Source organism: Aricia agestis, chromosome 12 (genome assembly GCF_905147365.1).
Source record: "Aricia agestis chromosome 12, ilAriAges1.1, whole genome shotgun sequence".
Classification (NCBI taxonomy): domain Eukaryota; kingdom Metazoa; phylum Arthropoda; class Insecta; order Lepidoptera; family Lycaenidae; genus Aricia; species Aricia agestis.
In genome coordinates this window covers 3,365,578-3,382,328 of record NC_056417.1, presented here as the reverse complement: position 1 = coordinate 3,382,328, position 16,751 = coordinate 3,365,578, and the positions used below count along the sequence as shown (strand labels likewise).

Genomic DNA, 16,751 nt, shown 5'->3' with positions numbered 1-16,751 from the left:
ATTATGTAAACTAAAAATGGCGGATTTTACTAGAGATGTCACTGAATAATAAAAAAATATCGATATCGATATTTTTCCAAAAGACTAATAGGTCTTTGAATTCAAAATTTGTGGACTAGTCTGGCGGATTTTACTAGAGACGTCACTGAATATTATAGTAATATATTATTCGTATTGTTCAATGATATTCTATGTTACTTTGGTATTGTTAAATCTTACAAATAATTGTGACAACAAATTATTTATAAATTATTAATAAAATATTTTATGAAATTATTTGTGAATCCATATTTATTAGGACACAATAATAAAAGCACTACCAGCAATATCAATTAATGTTGGTGACTGAAAATGAAAAATAATAAGATATAATTAAATATAAATATAAAATATGACCAAATGCAACGATCTCTCTTATCGATCTTGTCGCACAGGATACATCTGTCTCGCCAGGTCAATATCTGCAATATCTGCATATATCTGGATATCTGCAAAATCAAATATATTACGCAGAAAAAATTCACAAAATATAAAAAAACTCATTTACAAATAGAAACAAGTTCTGCTTGAATGAAATGAAATTAATAGAAAACAACAGTCAAATACAACAAATTCCAATATTAATTTAGCTATAGTAATCATGGGCATGTGCATACGAAACTCGCACTTTTACTAAAAAGATGTAAAATTACAATTACTGGTCCCGAGGCAATAAATAAAATTTATTTTTATGCAAAATAGGTATCATCAATACTCTTTTTGAACGTGGTAGAAAGAACGAAGAAACTAAGATGCCTACCACCGGTTCGGGAACTAACCCGGCGAGAAGAACCGGCGTATGAAACTCGCACTTTTACTAAAAAGATGGAAAATTACAATTGGTGGTGTTGATCGCAAGAATCAGAAACACTGTAATAAATAATTGAATATATAAAATAAAAAACGTGGAATATTTACATAGAATCACCTTGAGCCACCGTGCGTTTTTCGCGTAACTTTTAGCTTTTCTGATGTTGCGAGTGTCCATGGGCGACGGTAGTTGCTTTCCCGTTTGCCTTATTTCATAAAAAAGAAAAAAATATATATATCTTTTTTAAAATTAAAATATTATATATATATATATATATATATATATATATATATATATATATATATATATATATATATATATATATATATATGAAATACCTACATAATAGATAAAATAAATTAAAGAGTCTCTAAAGTATGGAAATCTCTCCAACATTGGCCAATACAAAGAAAAACTTTGCAGTGGCTACATAGTATGTTGCAAACTTTCCTTTCCTTTTTCGCTAAGCAACGGGCGCAACTACCTCGTTGAAAGCGAACTTGCTTATTACATGTTCTAGAAGCTTCTTTGTGCTGAGGAAAGTGGTCAACTGATGTATTTAGTCGGTCACAGGGCTCTGCATGGCGGGGCGCTGCTCGACTCACCAAGTTTTCCTCTAACTGAGCACAAAGCTCTTCTGCCAGCTTATAACGAAATTGCCTGTGCGTCATTTTTTTGTTTTTGCCAATGTTGGAGCAATACAATATATACGAATTGAGGACAGATATATTAATGAGCCGGCGAAAGACTTTCACGTACCATTTCAGACCACGTTTTCTTTCTAATGAATACATAGAAAGTTTCTGATCCTTAAGATCAACACCCCCCATGAACTGGTTGTACTCATGGACAACTTCCGGTTTGTGGACTACCTGACCTGATCGCCGCCTTCGAACCATATTTGCGTTGTGGCAAGTCGACACTGTAGTAACAAGCCTCACGTCTTTCCAAGCGACAACGGAAACGTCACCACAGTGTCGGCTTTCCACAGCCCCTCTTTGCACCTGCTTCTCTTTCAGATCTTTTATTACTTGAGGACAATCGACACACCGGCGGTTTAAAGTTCCAACCACGTCGGTCCTCTGGGATTTTAGGAACCTGGTTAATTTAATGGAATTATAAAAGTTGTCCATGAATAGTTTATAGCCTTTGCCAAGATAGTCCTTGAAAAGCTCAAGAACTATCTTGGCTGTTGAGGACGTAAAGCCATAAACAGCTGTAGCAGCTGACGTACCCTTTCCGGTGTATATTATTATATTTAACACATAGCCGGTAGCCGCCTCGCAGAGTTCGTAGCTCTTTATGCCGACTCGTGCTGCTTTAGTGCGAATATATTGGGTCCAACTGAGGTGACCCTTCCAAAGCAGCAACGATTCGTCTATGCTGACCTCTCGGCGAGGCGTGTAAGCGGCTTTAAATTTTATGTTTAAATAATCTAAAATAGGCTTAATTTTTGCAAGCTTGCGCTCGGGACCACGGCCGCTTATAGTGTTGTTGTCAACGAAATGTAAGACACGCATCAGGAGTAGAAAGCGGCCCTTACTCATTAATTTCCGGAATCCAGGCATGCCCAGGACTCCGGTGCTCCAGTATTCGTCCATTCGACCCCTGATACACATGCCCATTATCATCATTACCCCAATTAATTTATAAAGCTCGGCTACCGTGGTCTCGGACCATTGATGCAATCGGCTATTTTGTGGTAAGTCTTCCTCTGTCTCAAAATGAGTTGCAATTAGATCTTCGGCGTACCTATTTGTTTCAGCTTTGATCAGTTCCATGAGAGGCTCGTCCCATAGTTGAGTAAACACCTCTAAAGGGCGTGTTCCCTCAATTTTGGAACCAGTAATCTCATGGAACTCTTCTTGAACGCCTCGAAAGCTAGTATAGTCATCCGTCCAATCAAATACATTGTTATCTGCTTCCCAAGTATTATCAAGGACTTCATCTTCTTCGGTCTCCAAAATTTCTTGAAGCTGTTCTATAGCTGTTATGTTCTCGTCCTCCTCCGCTTCACTTCCCGAATCCACGGCAGGAGGCGCGGCAAGTGGCGGGTCAAATATATCGTCTTCATCCTAGTAAAACATGAAACCAGATTATGCCAAAGCACCCATAACACGGTTAATTGCTTAGGGGGCGCGTCCACAAATTACGTGAGGTGTTTTTTTCATAATTTTCTGACCGCACGATAAACGAGTTTTGGCACAACGGAGTTGCTGGCGTCATCTGGTTTAGTAATTACTAATCTATACTACTCGTAATATTATAATTGCGAAGAGTTTGTTTGTTTGTTCGTTTGTTTGTTTGAACGCACTAATCTCAGGAACTACTGGACCGATTTGAAAAAATATTTTACTGTTGGATAGCTCATTTATTGAGGAAGGCTATAGGCTATATTTTATCACGCTAAGTATAATAGGAGCAAATAAATAGAGGAAAATGTGGAAAAAACGGGGGAAAATTATTTGAAAGGGCTTATTTGAACGCGCTAATCTCAGGAACTACTGGTCCGATTTGAAAAATTCTTTCAATGTTAGATAGCCCATTTGTCGAGAAAGGCTATTGGCTATATTTTATCACGCTAAGACTAATAAGAGCGAAGAAATAGATGAAAATGTCGAAAAAACGGGGGAAATTATATGGAATTGCTTATTATCTTATGAACTACTGGAGCAATTTTTATGTTATTTGGCAAACATGAAGAATAGACTACGTGAAGGGACATAGGCTATTTTTGCTGCAAAATGTACGGTTGCGTGAAATTCCTAAATTACGCAAGCGAAGCCGCGCGGAACATCTATATATAATAAAATCGTAGGAAAGTCAATTCTGTATATTGAATATTTTTGTACCATAAATAATACTTGGGATGTGATCTGCTATGTTAACGCGGGCAAAGTCGCGGGCAACAGCTAGTTAGTAATAAAAGAAACATGCTTACGGGTTTGTAGTGTCGTTCCGCAGGAAAACGATTGCGCTGTCTAAGGGAAGGCTCCGGCCGCGGCATTTCGTCTATCAGCATTATATCGTCCGCGACGCTAATAGTTTCAGGACGATAACTCTGTAAAATATATTTACTTGAATGTTTCCAACGAGTATTCTCATCTGTAATCAACCTATAAAAGGCCGTGATCACCATGATTATCTTGTTATGTTAAATGGAGCCTATGATGACGAACAAAATATTATGTTATGTTATATTATTCTAATTTTCCACCTTTTTGGTAAAAGGTGGCCCCGTGCGAGTTTCTTACACCGGTTCTTCTCGCCGGGTTAGTTCCCGAACCGGTGGTAGGTCTCACGTAGACGTTCTAAAAGTATTAACTTTGTTAATAAATAAATAAATAAAAAAATCTTTACAAAGAAACAAAACAAATCAATTTACACAAGTTACAAAAACAGAAATAGTTTGAATTGGCGGCGTTACAGCTGGAAGCAGTCTCTACCAGGGAACCATAAAATATAACTAAAAATATTTAAAATCAAAAAAAAAAAAGATAAGATACTATTAGAATAATATAAATAAATATAATAGATACCTCATACCGAATAAAATGAATACATATAATTATTATCTTATATCTTTAAACGAGCAATTCTTGTATAATATTATATAATATATGTATATTATATAATTGGAATCTCGGAATCGGCTCCAACGATTTTCATGTTATAGGGGGTTTCGGGGGCGATAAATCGATCTAACTAGGAATCATTTATAGAAAATGTAATTTTATTCGTGTTTTATCGAATACCGGGCAAAGCTCGGTCAAATAGCTAGTATAATAATATGAATCGAAGAAGAGGAGAAATCGTAAGGGTTTTAAGAGTTTGCAGCTAAATCTAAGTAATATTGTTTGAGTCTTTTCTTAAAAGTATCAATAGATTTGGACTTATTTGTTAACCTATTTAGAAAAAAATATTTTGATTCTTGATTTTGTTCAAAATGTGTTATTTATAACGTACCCGTAACCGCCCTGATGCACTCCTTTCCAGCAACACATTGTCGGTCACCCTCAGGCTTCCCTGTGCCGTAATAACCACCTCCTTGCCAATCACGAATTCCTTGCAATTTCCGCTCGTGCTAGGGGTAGCGTCCATTTTAACTCTAAAAATACCATACGAGTAATTATGTTTGCTGGTTGAGAAAATATAGCATCGTATATTAGGCAGAAGGACATAATATCAGGAGATAGAATAGAAAGACATTTATTTTTATACAGCATGACTGGTGAGACATGTTCAATGCTCGAGGACATGATATTTGGCTATTATATTAGTTGAAAAAAAAATACATATTATACATATTATAAAAAAATAATATCAATTAATCACTGAGTAAATGTAGCTTAAAGTTAATTAATTATTTAAGAGGATACCACAGCGGCTAGAGAAATGAAAAAAAAGTACGTGTAATATCTATAGCTGTCTCCCTTACCTCAAGCCTATACCGCAGAACGCGATAGAGACAACTGCAGAAAATCCAGAAAATCAACGATTCGTTGTCCCCTGATTCCTTCTCCAAAACTTAACCGATTTAAGTACTTTTTTCATTAAAGATTAAAAAAAGGCTTGAGCTGTGTTCCTATGTTTTGCTTTTTTTGTATAATATATCCAAATCTGTTTTCTGGACGTTTGAACACAGTGGAAAATCTGGCCATTTTTTTGGGTTTTTGAACGTTCATATCTTATTTAATAATTAAATTATGAAAAAAAAGAAAACATAGGGACATTGTATTAGTGGCCGTAGATATTCAGGAAAAAAATTATAACTCTACTAGCATTATCCAGGGAGGAAACAGGGGACAACGTTTGTATGGAAAAAATGGCGGTGTGGAATCCTCTTAACGAACGCATGGACACCGCGCGCGGGAGGTGTAGCGCGCGGCGCGGAGCGCATGCCACCGCGGCGGCCGCATAGTAATTTACTAAGGGGCCGTTGTTTGATCGCTAGTTAAGATTACTAATAGTTAAAAACTGTTAGTTAAAGTAACTATTGGTTAAAAATATCAAAATGTTGTTTTTCAATCGATAGTTAAGCTAACTGTAGTAAAAGTTTTTGACAAATTGTTAAATAGGTAATTAGACCACGCTCGGACTGCGTAGTTAACATTGACCATTAGTTTGATTTGTTTGTTGTAATTGTAATATCTAGTCGAGTTGAAATACTTTACTGCCCAAAAAGATTGCTTTTATAAAAAACCGGCCAAGTGCGAGTCGGACTCGCGCACCGAGGGTTCCGACAGCTTAAAGGTATTATAGACCTGAGTATTTAGTATGAATTTCAATTTAATACCTCTACGCGTTTATGAGGAAATGGGTAGTAAGTTTAAAATTATTAAAAAAAAATATATTATGTGATGTAACTAAAAATTTATGGTTTTCGTAATTTTTCCTTTATCTATGCTATAAGACGTTGCTTCGTACCAAATTTCAAGATTCTGAGTTCACGGGAAGCACCCTGTAGGTTTTGATTCCCTTGCAAGTGTCGAAAATTTGCGGCATAAACGGCTGTATCTTTTGATTGCGTTGGCTTAGAAGTTTGATTTTTTCACAGCTTCAAGGGACAGTAGACCTGAGTAATTGATATAAATTTCAGCTTCATGCCTCCACGCGTTCCTGAGAAAAAGGGTCTTGACAGACGGACAGACGGACAACAAAGTGATCCTATAAGGGTTCCGTTTTTTCCTTTTGAGGTACGGAACCCTAAAAATAATGGATTTAAATGTACTTATACATTTCGATGACTCGGAAAGTTCTTCTGATGAAGAAATCATTCTAGAATGCGTTTTAACACGCCGCCCGAAAACATTTCGCTCTAGAATTGTGCAGCTAGCTGCTAGACTATTGGGATGAAGTCGAATTTTTCGAAAGGTTTAGAATGTCCAAAGAAACAGTACTTTGGATAGCTGCTAAAGTGATTAAGTCTACATTGTGTACTATTTACTAAATAGGTAAGTAGCCAGTAGGTACCAACAACAACAGTGCTGTATTACATAAATATTGAAACGCTACCATAAAAAACACAAAAAGGGGTATTTTTATGCAAAAAGTTTAAGTCATAAAGTTTCTAAAAAAATGAGAAAACACGTGCAAAAATTAAAAACAATTGTATTTTTTTACAGAAAGAGTCCCCATGACCCAATAAACCCATCTTTATTGATTATTATACCCAAAGAATTTGAGTTAAGTTTTAAATTCCGTCCGTATGTCAAATACTTTAAGAGCTATTGTTCTTTGAACATTGGTTGTGCGTGAGCGCAAAAGGTTCGGTAGGTACAGCCGACGTTTCATAAACAATATTACCAATATTAAAAAAATTCTCCCGACAGAATTTTGGGTTCCCCATGTTCCTTCAAATAGCAACACAATTGACGATTGTTACTTTTAACTAAAGTCAAAAATCAGTTGAAACAACGTATTTCTATATTAACAACTGATCAAGGTTTAAGAGGATACACCAGGGGCTAGAGAAATGAAAAAAAAGTACGTGTAATATCTATAGCTGTCTCCCTTACCCCAAGCCTATACCGCAAAACGCGATAGAGACAACTGCAGAAAATCCAGAATATCAACGATTCGTTGTCCCCTGATTCCTTCTCCAAAACTTAACCGATTTAAGTACTTTTTCCATTAAATATTAAAAAAAGGCTTGAGCTGTGTTCCTATGTTTTGCTTTTTTTGTATAATCTAGCCAAATCTGATTTCTGGACGTTTGAACACAGCGGAAAATCTGGCCATTTTTTTGAGTTTTTGAACGTTCATATCTTATTTAATAATTAAATTATGAAAAAAAAGAAAACATAGGGACATTGTATTAGTGGCCGTAGATATTCAGGAAAAAAATTATAACTCTACTAGCATTATCCAGGGAGGAAACAGGGGACAACGTTTGTATGGAAAAAAGGGTGGTGTGGACTCCTCTTAACTACAGTCAACTAACTAAGTAATGGTTACGGATACTATTAGTAATTTTTTACTAGTGATCAAACAACCGGCCCTAAGTGTCCATGATTCATTTATTTAAAGGGAAATTTTGTCAAAAATTAAGTACCTACCAAATTTTATTACATAATTATAATGAGAATCGAGTACCGAGTACTTTCCTTAAGTATCGATCATGTATCACCAGTTATGTTGTATACAGTTATTGACTATAACTTTATACGAGGAGACAATCCTGCAGTTGAAGATCCTGACAAAAATCTAGTTTCGCTACTTAAATTGAACGCCTACACAAAGTTTGCTGACTGAGCCGTTCGCCGTTGAGGAGTTCCATCCTGGGAAGACAATCCTGGCTGCAGCTGAAGATCCTGACCGAAATCTAGTGCCACTATCTAAACTGAACGCCTACCTACCATTATAATACATATTATCTTCACCAAAACCAAATAGTCCATCGTAATATCAATAAAATCTAATACTCTTTTTAACAAAATAACGCACAATCGTACAATGACTGCCTACCTGCTCATGACCCTTTACGCCAGAACATCTGTTTGCACTTTGCTAGGCCGCCATTTTGCTAACTTTACGTGTTTAGCGTCCAAATACATATTGTACAAAATGAAAAATAAAATAAAATTTATTTTGTTTGAATTTCTGCACCATGCTGTTTAAGCGTAACGGTCCGTTCAAAAATTCTTGTATTTATACAAAGAAGATGGCGGACTTCTTGTATATGTGTGCGTGTACCGCAGTGCAACTTCATGGAAAATTACGGTTTTGACGATTTTTACGTAATTATTATCAAAATTATAGTGCAAAACTAAGAAGAGAATATTAATTTACTCATAATTTATGAAGTGTATTATTGGACAACAAAATACTTAGGCGTAAAAACACTAAAATCTTTCACTTATGGCTGGTTTACACGTATTAAGTTGATAAGTATTAATTAAGTAGTAACTAAATTTTAACTTAATTTGAAGTGCCTGCCCGAAATGTGTCAAGTGACAAGCCCCGCCTGCCAACTTAACAGAAAATAATTTCCTCGTAGTAGGTAAGTACCTACATAACTAAATTTTAACTGCTACTTGCTACAAAATTGTGTGTTTACATGCAATAAATAACTTAAAATTAAGTTAAAAATTAGTTAAATACTTATCAACTTAACACGTGCAAACCAGCCATTAAGTAGGTACTGACTGAACAGAACGGACATTCAAACTTTATAAGTATGTATATCACATCGATAAATAAATAAAACCAACGGAAAATTTAACGTGATGCAGGTAGTAAAATACCTAAATATTTATAAAATGTAAGTATCATTTTCTTACCTTTCGTAGGAAAATCCCAGTAAATAACACTTTTTTCGCACTCAGTGTTTCCGCACCGGCATCCAAGTTTGAAAAGACTTGAAAAGAGTAGCCAGTAGGGCAGACTGCAGAGGGCTGTAAGCTGACATTGATAAAATATCGATATATCGAAAAATCGATATTATTATTTCGAAATATCGATGTTATTATTTGGAAATATCGATATTTATTACTAATATTTTCTTGGACGAAATATCGATAGTTCGAAATTGAAATGTCGATATCGATGGTCGATATTTTTTTAATATAAATAAATATTTTTTTCGTAATCTACAAAATCATCGTACCTATAACTTAATCTACCTGCTTTTAGTGCCTACTGCCTAAAGCACTTATTCCACCTTACTAAATTTAGATGTCTAAATGATTCAGTAACTTTTAGTCAAGTGGAATAGCATTTAGTAACTTTCTAAATGCTATTCCACTTGACTAAATTAAGTTACTGAATCATTTAGACGTCTAAATTAAGTAAGGTGCAATAAGTGCTTAACAATCGTAGTAGCCAAACAGCTGAACATAATATAAAAAACCGGCCAAGTGCGTGTCGGGCCACGCGCAATATAGGGTTCCGTAGTACCGCTAGTTTTTTTTTTAATTTTTGTATGGTCAATGAATGTACATTTTTAACGTGTTTTACACTAATAACAATATTATCTCAGTTACTTTCAAAGTTATTTGAACGAAAAGTTATACAATACATTTTTATAAGTTGATCGACTATTACTCAATAACTTATGAAGTCTTCTTAGCCGTAATAATTTCCTTTTAAATTCAGCATATTTTCTACTCCCGTGATTTTTTTCAAATTTCCAGAAGCGACTGTTTAGCTGGTAAAAGGGGGGGAACACTGGACTCTAACGATTTTTTACACTTTAAAACTTAATATTTCACAAACGGATCCCTAAATCGGAAAATGATCTGATTATATTTTTAAAAAAAACCTATCCAACAACACCCCACACGATGGGGCGGACGCGAAAAAAAATCATCCCCGCTTGACGTGTAGGGAAGGTACCATAAAAACATTTTTTCAAGATTTCATACAGTACCATTTTATCGGCATCATTAATATGTGCATTCATGCCAAATTACAGCTTTGTAGGTCCCATAGTCTCTGAGCAAAACCGCGGACAGACAGACAGACAGACGGACAGACAGACGGACGGACAGACCGAAACTATAAGGGTTCCTTGTTGACAACGGAACCCTAATAAAACAGAGTATTTTTAAAAACTCTTACTGAAAAATATTGGTACAGTTCGACAAGGCTTTATTATAACATATTTAAATGAACGTGGCGAGAAAAGGAACTAACGCTTCTATCATACAAAAACGTCAATTTTGACATGTGTTTGACAGTTCTCCTTTACCAGCAGCGCCCCGTCCACATTCACTTTAAAGATAAAAAAAAATTTACTAAGAACTATAAGTCTATAACCTAACACAGTTTATGTAAATTCATTTTAATAAATATACTGGACTATAAACTGTGTAGTTAATCATTTTTGAGCTGAGTTACGATTTTTTTAAATGAAGACGGTATATCGAAATATCGATATTTTTTTTCGATATATCGAACTCCGATATAATTGATTTAAACAGTTCGACAAGGCTTTATTTGAACGTGGGTGACATTGACGGGAGCGCTGCTGATAAAGGAGAACTGTCAAACACAATATGTCAAAAATGACGTTTTTCTATTATAAAGAAGCGTTTAGACTTTAGAGTTTAGTTCCAATGTGAGAGGATTCTTTCTCCTCTAGACCGCCATGCTTGTGATAATATAAACATGAAGGAGTATTATTTTCTCAGTGTTTTGATAAAGGGCTTTTAAAATACCAAAAAAATATAAATAAAACCATTTACACATTTATAATAATTACCTATAAATACAATAAATCGGTGCAAAAGTAACTATTCCTACATTGACCACGTTATATATTAGAAAATAGTATATTTTATAATAAAAAATATCAAAATGTTTTTAAACTATATTTTCATCTTGATTTACAATTTTTCCGTTAGTCATTGTGGCTAAGCCATTTCAATTCCTAAAAAAAAAAAACCAATTCCGTTAGTCAAATTTGACGTTCGTTTTTGACATATTTTCTTATCCAGTTCAGAGACAAATATTACAGGTTAAACCATTCAGAAGTAAAAGTGGTAGTGATACCTAAACAGAACAATTCACTTTACAACTGTTTACTGCGGGGCTAAAACGGTCACATTTAGCAATTCCTCTCAATCAATTCAGCAAATGAATTGTCAAAACTGTCAAACTGACAGATGCCAAATTAGTACGAATTACTAGACATGAATTGCAAGCAGACTTGCATTTTGCGATTTAAAGAAAATGAATCATATTATAATTCATAACATGATTCTCCAAAGCGACCATTTTAGCCCCGCTGATCTGCGTGGATTAACCCAGGTTTTGTCAAAGATACGGCAGCTGGACGGTATCTCAAATAAAACCCTTAAATTACTACCTTCCACTATAATTGAATTACTCGTAAACATCTTTAACGCCCTTTTACTAGAATGTTCATTCCCAGATATTTGGAAAGTAGCTACCTATAATAATAAGTATCCACAAACCGGGTAAATTCCGGACGGAGGCAAGTAGTCACAGACCAATAATTGGTTTAATTAATTGCCTCGGTAAAATTTACGAAAGAGTTATACTACGACGCCTAAAAGATGTCATAGTTAATAAAAAAACTCTTACCTGATGAACAATTCGCATTCCGCGAATTCCACAGCTGTCCCGCTCAGGTACACCGCCTAACGGAGTACATGTTAGAACAAAAGAACAATAGGAAACCGACTTGCGCTGTTTTCTTTGATGTCACAAAAGCATTCGACAAAATTTGGCACAATGGGCTAATTCATAAACTTTTTAAACTCGGCATTCCCGATAGTCTTGTAATAATAATAAGTAACTACCTCAAAAACCGTAAATTTCGTTCGAATCGAAGGCATTCTGTCTTCACTTAGAGATCTAGAGGCTGGAGTACCGCAGGGCTCGGTTCTCTCCCCGACCCTCTACAATCTCTACACGTCCGATTTGCCCACCCACCCTCGAGTACAAAAATCGCTATTCGCGGACGACACGGCCCTTTTCTTTGCTCATCGCCAAATAGCTTTCGCGTCCAAAAAACTCCAAGAAACTGCTTCTTGGAGTTTTTTGGACGCGAAAGCTATTTGGCCATATAACCGAACTCGGTAAATGGTTCGCTAATGGAGAATTGCACTTAACCCCGACAAAAGTCACGCTATATTATTTAACGGACTAAAACGTAAGAAAATGCAACCTATCATGGAAAATTAATTCCCGAAGTCACGGCTGTCAAATACTTAGGAGTAGTACTAAACGATGAACGACGAAACGAAAAGTCGATGTCATTCACGAACTACAGTCGGGGCAATTTAATAGGCCACATTTGACATCTGTCAGAATAATCTCCAGAGTGAGGTAAGCTGCTTAAAAACATCGACCAAAACTAATAAATCGATATGGACTTGAAATAAAATATTAAAATTTTATATGTTATTTATAAAACCAAAAACGAATTCCTGTCCTATTATTACTTTTTCTTTTGTAAATTCAAGGAGCAAAATAAGACAAGTACATAATTTACTAGAATGGGGATATATCGTTACAACTAACTACTGCATCTGATTCTACTTATTCGCTTTCGATTTTTAGAGTAACATCCCTAGAGTTTAAAAAGAAAAAAGGTCAGCTGACGTAACATTGTACCGACGTTCAGTTCTTTAAATCATAATTTGTTTTTTATGTTAAAAATTGTTTATCAGTGAAAATAAATAGTAAAAGAACTCGTATTGATTATGTTTATAATAAATATGTAATCGTTATTAGAAAAAGTGAATAAATTGTGCAGTAATAACAATGACAAAATATTTATTTTTTTATAGCGTCGTTACAAGGCTACCAGGCTCAATTTTGTTGAACTGTCAAATGTGGCCTATTAAATTGCCCCGACTATACATATCGATACGTAAAGCAAAATTTGTACTATACAAATTATAAATCCTTTACTCAACGCGAGTAGCAAAATGTCCAGCTCACCTTATACAAAACATGAATAAGAACGATACCCGAATTCTTACACCACATGTGGCCGCTTGGGAGTTGTAGCGTTCGAGACCGGTTTCCTGCACGATATAATTTGTTGCTAATAGTTTGTGTATCCTCAAAACTTCACACTCGAAATATTTCGTGTAAAGATCGCTCGAGTCATACAAGTGCTAGGGACCGGTAGATGTCCGAATTCGCACACAAATTCACCCTCCTATTGGTGGATAATGGGTGGATATGTAGCAAAGTAGTTGTCAAATAAATAAATTACGAACAAAATATTTTCGTGCTTGTGTTTCTTTTACGATATAATTCCCTACTTATAAGTTAATGTGTTTAAAATAAACTATTTATAATATCGTTAAATTAGAGTAGCTTGTACAAATGTGTATTCTGTGGAGGGTGAATTAGAATATTAAAATTTTATCAGAACTTTGGTTCTATTAAGTAGTTTATATACGTTTTAGGATAATTACGTTTATTATAATATGGGAACTAATTTTTTGAGCAGTTATTTAAATATTTTGACTTCACTGGAACTGCTTGTGCCACCGCGTACTTACTACGGAACGTAGGGAGGGTTCGGATAGGCGGCTTATCTACTGTCAACTGAAAATAGCAAACACCTATCTGTAATATTGGGATAGCTTCAAAAGACAGATAGATGCTTGTCATGGGTCGAGGATAGCTATCTGTCTTTAACCATAGATAGAATTTTCGAAACGGCCGTTAACAGAAGGCCTACTTAACCACGGATACCGTCGCGGGAGACGTGGGGGCGCAGTCCCCCTGAAAGGGGGTTCGGGGGGCGCAGCCCCCGCCAAAACAAAAACAAATACAATCCAGAAAGTCCAAGAGTAGGTTAGGTTAGGTTAAAACTTAGACCACAACACAGAGGGAGCCGAGCGAGCGCAGCGAGCTGCGGCAGCAGCCGGCGACCGTCTTACTTTCGCTTTATAACGGTACGGGACCCTCCATGGGCGAGTTCGACTCGCACTTGACCAATTTTATTATATTTTACCACCTCATTGTTTAAAGAACAGCTTAGGATGAGATTTCTTACTGACAAATTCCGATTCGTTACTGCCCACACGTAACCGCTCATTCATTAATTTTTACCGCTCATTTAATTATTTTACTGTTCAATAATATTTTCAATGATCCATTTCATTATTTTTTAACTTACCAAAACTGCAATAATTTACAACTACCCTAGTTTTTATTATTCGTAGAACTGCCCATTTAATAGGCCTTATAATATTAATATTTAATATAATAAATTAGTACATCTTCTTATCTTCATAAATATTATAGTGCGTCAAGAAAGTAAAGAAATTAAATAGTGGCAGCATCATAGTGACATCCCTTTTTTCTTAGATTGATTTGAAAGGGATGGCACTATGATGTTGCTACTTTTTAATTTCTTCACTTTCTTGACACACTATATTTAAAATTCTCGTGTCACAATGTTAGTATAATCAGTAAAACAGTTGCGAAGGCGTATGGTAACGCCTTCGCAACTGTTTTACTGATTATACTCCTATTAATCCTTCAAAAGTGGATTCTTGGAAATCTATTGTTATTCTATTATGTCTCGCTCACGGGTGAGCTTGTGATAAGATACGTAGAATAATATACAGGTGCATTATTCTACGTATAGTACGCGATAGTTTACTAGGTAACTAAAAGGAGTGAAATTATTATTTTTAACAAAAAATTAAAACCCACTTCCAAGGTAAAAACAATAATAAAATCCTTAGAATATGAACTAAAAAGCATTAAATAATTTTTCTTATCTAATAGTGCCTTTTTCCGAATTCGGCTAAAACTCAACTATTTCTGTACTCAATCTTCATAATTTTGAAGTCGGTGCCAGTTACAAAAGTTTCAAATATTCTGGCAGACTGAAGATTCAGCTATATCTGGTAGCGATTTCAAAATGATGACATGGCTTTGGGCTATTCGGAGCATTCGAAGTGGGTGGAGGGGACAAAGAAAGCGATTGCCGTGCTTGCCGTGGCAAAAATATGCAACCAAAGGGGCTCAGTTAGTAGTCAAACTTTGTCAATCTTGTTTTGAAATTTTTAGAAATTGGTCTTTATGGTTTTTGTATCGTAGACTGCAAAAATAACAGCAAAAATAACAGCAAAAATAGGTAGTCAGTATACAAATTTAATGTTTTTCCTAAATCCACTAGGAAATTACATCAGATAGCTGCTGTAAAAATGAAAAAGTATGTGATTTGATATAACCTAAAATTGCATTATCAGTCAAGTCAATTTTATTTAAGTAGCATTTTATAAAGATATTAATTGAGTACCTAACTATCGTTTTAGTGTTGATGAATGATGGACCACTATGTTCTCAAAAACCTGATGACAAAACTTGCAGTGATAGTTTCATAGAATACTTACCTATTTTATTTAAATCCAAAGTATCAGTGTTTTAGTAAATTTATAGACTCCGATTTTCTCCCAGAGTATTAATATTGTAAAAAATAAATAAAAACAAGATTTTTAAAAACATAACATTTATTTTTTTCAAGTACTTACCTATTGCTTGTATTTTTGATACTGATTAAAGCAGCAATATGTTTGCACTTGCCGCTCTGGTTATAAACGCAGCTGCATTTTACTCCAGCAACAACCGATCATTATTATCTATCTGTAAGAATGATTAAAAATGTTTAGACTTTTTATCTAAATGCTTAGTTACGTTTTTGGTTGGTTCATTACTTACGTTTGAACTTGTTTTATAGGGTGCTAAAGTCACCGATGTTCAACGAATTATATTGGCACGTATTAAATAACATTGCAATTCGTTTTTAGCTCTTTTACATCCCTTACATGTCCTGCTTACACCAATTTATTTCCTTTTAGCATAGATTGGGCCTTGAAACTTATTGAGTGTTTTATACTTTCAAAACCATAACCATAACCTAACCCAAATACCATTAATTATTGTTCTTCTTCTTCTTCTTTTAAAAATGGCCGCCTCGGTGAGTTGCCAATGTCAGAGTGGCTTAAAGGACTTTGCTCTATGTAGCGAAGGTCTGGTGAAGTAACAAGACGTGTACGGTTACAAAACAAAATTACATATTTACAGGTTAATTATTGTTCTAAGTGTATCCTATTTGCTATAATATTTACAAATAATAAACAAACTCTTGTTGTTTATTTTTTGACACATGCCCCTAAAACTTCGTTTGAAATATGTCACTACTGACGTGCACGTTCCAAATACCTACTATTATATTTTATACCCGTGCAAATAAAAAAAAGGTCAAAACAACAAGTATCTGATACACGGTTGCCAACGGCGGTCAACAGCAAAAACGGGCCTTGCGCGTATAATCCGTCAAGAAAGTGAAGAAATTAAAAAGTGGCAACATCGTAGTGTCATCCCTTTTTTCTTAGATTGATTTGAAAGGCCAACGCAGACATCGCTACCAAGGGCGTTTAAAGGTCAAACCAAATTT

General features: G+C 35.1%; 1 protein-coding gene across 1 annotated transcript; it reads right to left on the bottom strand.

Moving 5' to 3' along the window:
• Nucleotides 1-1,209: 1,209 nt before the first annotated feature.
• LOC121732671 (piggyBac transposable element-derived protein 4-like) lies at nt 1,210-9,253 on the bottom strand. The gene is made up of 4 exons (XM_042122626.1): nt 9,133-9,253; nt 4,817-4,958; nt 3,792-3,911; nt 1,210-2,925 (listed from the first exon to the last, which is right to left on the bottom strand). The coding sequence occupies exons 2-4, from the start codon at nt 4,949-4,951 to the stop codon at nt 1,210-1,212; spliced, it is 1,971 nt and encodes a 656-aa protein (XP_041978560.1). The 5' UTR covers nt 4,952-4,958; nt 9,133-9,253.
• Between the last annotated feature and the right edge of the window lie 7,498 nt (nt 9,254-16,751).

Excerpts from the sequence above, each read along its gene's own strand:
- LOC121732671 (XM_042122626.1), bottom strand. The coding sequence starts at position 4,951 with ATGGACGCTACCCCTAGCACGAGCGGAAATTGCAAGGAATTCGTGATT. Across the intron at positions 3,912-4,816 it reads GTGCATCAGGGCGGTTACGG|AGTTATCGTCCTGAAACTAT; the intron begins GTACGTTATAAA and ends TATATTTTACAG. Across the intron at positions 2,926-3,791 it reads CGGAACGACACTACAAACCC|GATGAAGACGATATATTTGA; the intron begins GTAAGCATGTTT and ends ATGTTTTACTAG.